Here is a 6971-nt window from a genome sequence, read left to right as displayed (position 1 = left end):
CACTGCAGGAACTCTGAGTCATATTTATAACAGTGCTAGATTTATAAAGGACAAACTGGCAATCATGATGACTTTACCTCAATGGACTTCATTGCTAACTGGCTTGCCTGCTGCCATTTCTGCAGAACTCTGTACACATTTAATCATGCACATTTGATGGTTTGCTAGTTGAGGTGGGAGAGACAGGGCAATGCCCAAAGGGGTCTAATTATGCATGTGGTCTCCATGGAGCATGCACACACCCCTAATTACCTCTCAAAATCCAATCAGGGTTGCACAAAAAAGTGAAGTTAATGGATCATTCTTGTAGGCTAACTCTGACTATACTCGGTGGTTTCATATGCAGCAGCATGAAACAATGTGCTAGGACTGAGCTAAACAACCAGGCACCCTAGTGCACATGTGTTGACTATACCGTTTAAACATGTGAAAATGATGCTGTTGACCTTTACTAATTTTTTTTTTTAAATCTAGTTTGGAACAAGTCTGCAATGAGATCAAATGCCATACTTTAACATAAAAAATTATGGCAACTAGCCCAGAGGTCAGAGAAGCCAAGTGATCTGGCAACGCTACTCTTACCTGTCATGTTCTTTGTCTACAAGGTGATATCTTGCTCTGAATGCCACCAGGTGAGCATAATACGCTGGTGCAGGTATAGACACGGATCGTGTGCAGCGCACATAGGTGTGGCAGAGCTGGTAAGTTAGCAGCTGAAGTTCGTCTGCAGTAAAACAGTTATCATCCCACAATACATGATAATGTGAGGGACGGCTGGTACCCTAGGGAGAATGAAACATCAGTTCAAATGCCCAATTAACTTTCTGCATCACATTTCTATAAAAATTAAACTGAACAGCAAATGTTTTTGTATGCCAAGGATATTGACTGTGTTCCTGAGAATACAGTTCTTATTAATGTGAAAAGGGGATTCCATGTTGCTGTAGCCCCACCCTTGCACACTCTTGGCACTGCAGCACATTAGCATCCTGCAGAACACCACCACAGTCCTATCCTGTCACTTATTTCAAATGAACACTTCCAAGTGCTAAAATATATGTATCATTCATCAGTGCAATGGCTCTTGTGCGACTGGACACGAGACTTTTAATGCTGCACAACAGAGAAAAACCAATGCAACAGTTGTGTTAGCAACAAACTTACTAGCAACCAGCTTATGCATTCTCTGGTGCAACAATGATCCACTGGCACAAAGTTTTTCACCAGCAGATCAAGACAAGTAACTTGCTGCTACATTGGATACAGCCCATAATCAGAGGCTGAAGATAGTTTTAAGGAGCCTTGGCATAACTAAACAAATTTACTTTGTAAGAGCTTGATGCCAAGCTGCTTCAGTTATGAATTTATGAAGCACAGCAATTACATATTTTCTGCAGCTTCTGAAAGGTATATGGGTGAATACAAGCACGGAACAGCAAATGCTGGAGCCATAGCAGAGCTTCCAGGGGACAATTCCTAAAACATTTTCTGTCTTCAGATGTCACAGAAAAGATTTAGTGTGTGAGCCAAACATTTTGAGAATACATTCCTGGCTAATATGACATTTTTGTTCCATGGCAAATCTAAAGGGTACACACTTGGGGGAAAAGCTCAAGTCATAAAAAGTTTGCTTTAAGTCAGCCTTGGTTGTTTTAAAAAACTGGTTTAAATAGAAAGCACCCTGCAGATTCACTTATACTACCACTCATGTCTGCTCACGAATGGTACCAAACCCAGACTGAGTCAAGTAGGTTTGTGCTTTAGTTCCTACCTGTATTCCTGCATGGCTACAGAGGTAAAAATCAAATTCATAAGGATGTGTGATATCCGTATCTACAGTTGTTCCAGCTGGGATGTTCCCACTTCTTCCAACCTAGAAAAGAATGCATTTCCACAGGAGAGGAACAAAAATGTTAGTTTGATAATTGTGCAATAAACACATGATATAAAATACTGAAAAATCTGCTTTTATTTGTTTCAACTTTGAACATCAGCTTCTCCTAGTTTTTGTGCATGAAAGCAAGTCCAGAACTGGGCTGCTGACACCAGACTTGTAACCTGATGGTGCAAAGAGGCTGGCAGCTGGAATAAAGTCTGTTGTTAACATAGAGGTGAGGTTCACAACAAAATGAAGTTGGAATGCCATTTTGTATCAGTCAATTTTGCTTGCCTTTGAAATCGAACAGCAAACTTGGAAGAATAGAAACATATAGCTTTCTATCAGACCAGACCCATAGGCCCATCTAGCCTGATATCTAGATACTCAGCAGATTGTCAAGGTCTCGTACAGGGGTTTTAGTAAGCCCTGCTGCTGAATATGTTTTTCACTGGAGTGACTGAACTGGGGACCTTCTGCAAGCAAAGTTGTTACTCTGCCATTGTGCTATGGCTCCTCATTGAAGCATTTACAAAGTGGGGGAATTAAGCTGTTGTACCATGCTATGAATCAGGACATCCTCCATTGAAATTTTGCCTCTACCATCATTTGTCAGCCTCTCAATCCCATCTACGACAGGGGGAAATCATAATAGGCTATCTTATAGGACTGTTGTAAGGATTACAACAAGATGATTCATCTGAAGTGCTGTGAAAGTTCTAAACCACTATATACATGCTAATAATGATAGATTACACTTTCTTCAATCATCCATTTGGAAGCAACTACACTCAAGTTAGACAAGTCTTACCCTTTCTGTCCGATCAGCACAAAACAGCCTTGTATGATGCCTCTTCTGAACAACAATATATGTTATGCCAGGCTGGTAATCCTTTTCGAGACTGATACAGGCCTCTCTAATTGCTAGCAGCTCATAATACAACACCTATAGTGCAGAAACAAAATGGTTAGCTTACTCTCAAATAGAAAATAAAACAGGACACTTAAATCAAATTCTTATGTGAAAAGAAACCAAGATCACAAAGAAAACGGCAACAAATGAGTGGACAGAAAACCTCTCAGAATTTGCTCTAGTAGAAAAACTGATATATTTAAGAATAAAAGGGGAAAAGTAACAGCAAGACAACTTTATGGCACACTGCAAGCCTTTTACTGAACATTCTAGAAAAAAACTCATTGCTTCACTGATCTTAATGTTTTGAGGTATAAAGGTATGGACATTATACTAATTTATGTTATTTTAATTTAAAAATATGAAATTAGAAATTTATTTCTTGAAACATTAGTAGTTAAAGGGTACACTTCAAATTCCAGATCCTTGTTTATTTGTTGTATAGGTGGATGCTGCTAGTATTCTCCCCCCACCCTGAGTCTTCATGATAAATTAACAATTTTAAAAAAGTACACACACTACTTAATTCTATTACAGAGACACACACATACATTTGAAGTGTGTCTAACTTTTAAGTCTACTAAAATGTAGAAGACACTATATATTTGCTGGTTTAGAACTTCCAAGGTCTATGTATAGCAGAACTGCAAAACAGACAATATAGATTTATACAGATTTGGGCTGGACTTGCAGTTCAGTCTGGAAGCTAGCATCCTGGTGCAGTTATTAGAACAAGTGTGTTTAAACAACCAGTATCAAGTCCCACCCAGGCGACAGGTCATGTATTTGATATGGTGCTTTGTGCTGGGTAGAAGGAGGGCGATCTCATTGTGGGGAACTTAATGTAGTTCCATTGTTGTGGATGGATCACTACTTGGTCCTGACACATCAGGGACATAATAGAAACGTCCTGCTGCCAAGCTGACAGCTCCTCTGCTGGCATGGAGAATGAGGATCTCGAGGAAGGAGAGCATCTTTCTGAGGAAGAGGAAAACACTCCTTTACAAAGGAAGTATTCCTTGGGTGACAAATAAACATCTTCTAGGGCTCCTTGTAATGGTCAATTTGATAATTAGGCATACAGAGAGATGGGTTTTGGTGGGTGCATTTAATGCATATCAAAGGTTGCAGGCATCACATATTGGCTAGATAGGCTGGGTGGAATCAGTATTGTGGTGCATACTAGCAGCAATGACAATGGGAAATGCTGAAGTGAAGTTTTGCAAGTAAGATTACATTGTTAGGTAAGGTGATGCAACCTACAACCCCTATTGTAGAATTCTCACAAATGCTACCTATTTCATATGCAAGACCACTGGACATGGGGTGTTATGGAGTCTCAATATATGAGTGGAATGATGTCAGGAGGTGAGGTTTAGATTTGTTAGACACTGAGAAACATTTTGTGAAAAGCCAATTGGCAGGAGGGTCAGGCCAGACACAATCAAGTAATTCACATGGTGCATAATTAATTTACTGCCATAAGAGGTGATGATGGCCAGCATCAAGAACAATTTTAAAATGGGATTAGATAGATTCACAGAGGACAGATCTACTAATTTGTGCTAATGATAGTATATGCGACCTCCAGGTTACCCTTTGAACACCAGTTGCTAAGAGGACTGTTGCCTTCAGGCTCTACTTGCAGGCATCCCAGAGTAACCGTGTGTGTGTGTGTGTACAAGTCCTGGGCTGATCTTTGGAAAGAATAAATGGCCTGGTGACTAGCATGATTGCTTTTAATGCCCTCTTCCAGTTAGTGGACTCCAGCCATCTCCATGATTTCCCAAGGAGCTGAGGGCAATAAAGGGAGAAAGGAGATGGACCTGGAAGGGTCAGAAGACCTGTGACCAGTTCAACCAAACATGTTAGAACATATTAAAGCTATTTAAAATATCTAAAGTGGAGTTTATTATTTATTAAGTTTATATACAGCCCTTCATGTAAGGCTCATAGGGCAGTTTATGTATACAACACATAAATATTTAACAAACAAAACACAATTGCCACCCCCTGGCAGTTTTAAAGTAATATGTTGTTTAATTAGCCAAAGGCCTGGGAGAAGAGGAGTGTTTTCATCTGGAGCCTGATGAAAGCTCCAGAAGAGAGTCCCTGGGGACGGCATTCCACAAATGAGGAGCCCCTGGAGAAAAGGCCCATTCTTACATTGCCACCCTCCGGATTTCTCGTAGAGGAGGCACAAAAGGGCCTCAGAGAATGACTGCAGTATTGGTTCATATGGGGAGAGGTAGTCTTTGAAGGGTAGAACCATTTAAGGTTTTATAGGTCAAAACCATCTCTTTAATTGGGCCTGGATACTAAGTGGCAGCCAGTGCAGTAGGGCAAGGATTGGTGTTATATTCTCAAACCATCATGCAACTTGGCCACTGAATTCTGTGGGGGACTAGGACCTGACTGAAGGGTCCGGTTCTGAACAGCCCACCTTTCTAAGTATTCCCACTTTGACAGGAGCACCCCCCTCTCAAGAACCTTATGTCACCATGACATCAGGTGACCCATTTTTCCTTTGAAGTTTAAGCTGTGCTGCCAAGGAAAATCCCAGGAAATCAAAGCAGAGTTTGACATCAACTCTTGGACTGGCTACACTTGAAAGCTTCCGATACTCTGAAGTGTAGCTGATCACAGTGAAACTTGAAGCCGCTGTGATCAAGCTGACTAGCGCTGTGTTCAAGCTCTGCTTCTGAAAGGGATCAGCTACACTCCAAGCCTTGCATTTGTTGCCAAATTAAAATGCCAAGGAACTACCAGGAGCACATTTTAAGGTTCCCAGTTGCTTCTTTGCAGTCATGTTGTCCCCTTCCTCACACATGGCATCACATGTTACATCAGGTGTCACTTGGGGGAAATGGGCTTGCGGGCCAAATTATGACCCTTGTAAAAATAGTTTTATAAACGCCGTAATCTGCTCTGAGGGCCCTTTTATGGTAAAAGTTGTGGGACATAAACACCTGTCGAAACTGCCCTTCTGACACCCCATCACGGTAGAAGATTATTCGTGTCGGCTTGAAGCGTGTTGACTTGTAGAACTGGATGAGAAGTTCTCGAACCATGGAGGCCAAGTCTTGGATGATCTCCTGGCGGGGTTTTTGAACTCTCACTGTGGCACAGTACCTGCTTGGATGGGCATCCATACTACCTACAACCTAAAACAAGAGAGGCACATGAAGAAAAATGATCGTTCCAGACAGACAACACTTTCTCTAATCGGTGTAAATAGTTTTCCCCAACAGGAAGCGCAAGCCTTCAGAGTGTGACAGTTGCGAAAAGCTGCGAAAACCGCTTATTACTAAATTTTGCTGTATAAAAGCCTGGAAAGTCATCCACATTTAAGAATGCAGTATGTTTCATCCATTGAGGTCTAAACAACTGTGCTTCATTCGCCATGTGAATAATGCATGGCTAATTTGTCATACACATCTAGTGGAGCTCTCATGACATACACACAGCAAACGCACCCACTTGGACAAAACTGAATCTGATAGAACTGGTGATCCTAATGCATGGGTTAAGAGATCTTGTGGAATCTGCTTGTTTTTAATATAACCTCAAGATCCACCAACTAGTATTTGCGTAGAAGACATGTTCTTGTTGTTGTTGTTTAGTCGTGTCCGACTCTTCGTGACCCCATGGACCAGAGCACGCCAGGCACTCCTGTCTTCCACTGCCTAATTCTGAGTCTAGCAACAGTTTTGAGTATCAGCGCCAAACCAAGCCTCCCAGATCTTTCACACGCAAAATCTATTTCTGGTTACCCCAAGCTTTCTTCATTTCAGCAGTATTATTTTGTTGGGTGGTGGGATTCATTCTGTTGCTGCTGTTGGTTTTGTTAAAAAATGGGGAGTCAGAAATCCTTGCTGATCAATTGCAAATGAACTGGATATCTACCAGCTGATCCAGATCTGCCTTCTTCTCACAGCTATCACGATGTTATTATCTATACACTGGCTTCATTCACTGAAAATACTAAATGATGATTTAGTGCAGTGGTTTTCAAACAGTGTGCCATAAATGAAGGTGGTCCTTTTCCTCACTGTGCAAGAGGAGAGGGTAGAGTGAAAGCCCAAGGATTTGCTTTGGCTTCTTCCTGTTTGTGCAAAGAGGATGGTGCAGCATTACATAAGTGCAAACTGAACCTTTATGATTCATAATAATGCTCCATCT

At 41.3% G+C, this 6971-nt stretch overlaps 1 protein-coding gene across 3 annotated transcripts in view; it reads right to left on the bottom strand.

The window, feature by feature from the left end:
• LOC308483985 (protein argonaute-3) overlaps positions 1–6971 on the bottom strand; it is a 58266-nt gene that overhangs the window by 14874 nt on the left and 36421 nt on the right. For 2 of the 3 annotated variants that reach the window (XM_081018443.1, XM_081018444.1), the window contains 4 exons: positions 5759–5953; positions 2688–2822; positions 1772–1873; positions 583–782 (listed from right to left, as the gene is read on the bottom strand). In XM_081018443.1, the coding sequence (XP_080874569.1) occupies positions 583–782; positions 1772–1873; positions 2688–2822; positions 5759–5953 (632 nt within the window). Of the gene's footprint in view, positions 1–582; positions 783–1771; positions 1874–2687; positions 2823–2864; positions 3768–5758; positions 5954–6971 lie in introns of those variants that run through there. The other variant, XM_081018445.1, reaches the window with a different exon arrangement.

Source organism: Podarcis pityusensis (genome assembly GCF_964106645.2).
Source record: "Podarcis pityusensis genome assembly, chromosome: 8".
Taxonomy (NCBI): Eukaryota; Metazoa; Chordata; class Lepidosauria; order Squamata; family Lacertidae; genus Podarcis; species Podarcis pityusensis.
Note: the sequence above shows the minus strand (reverse complement) of the source record. Positions and strands in the feature narration are given on the sequence as shown.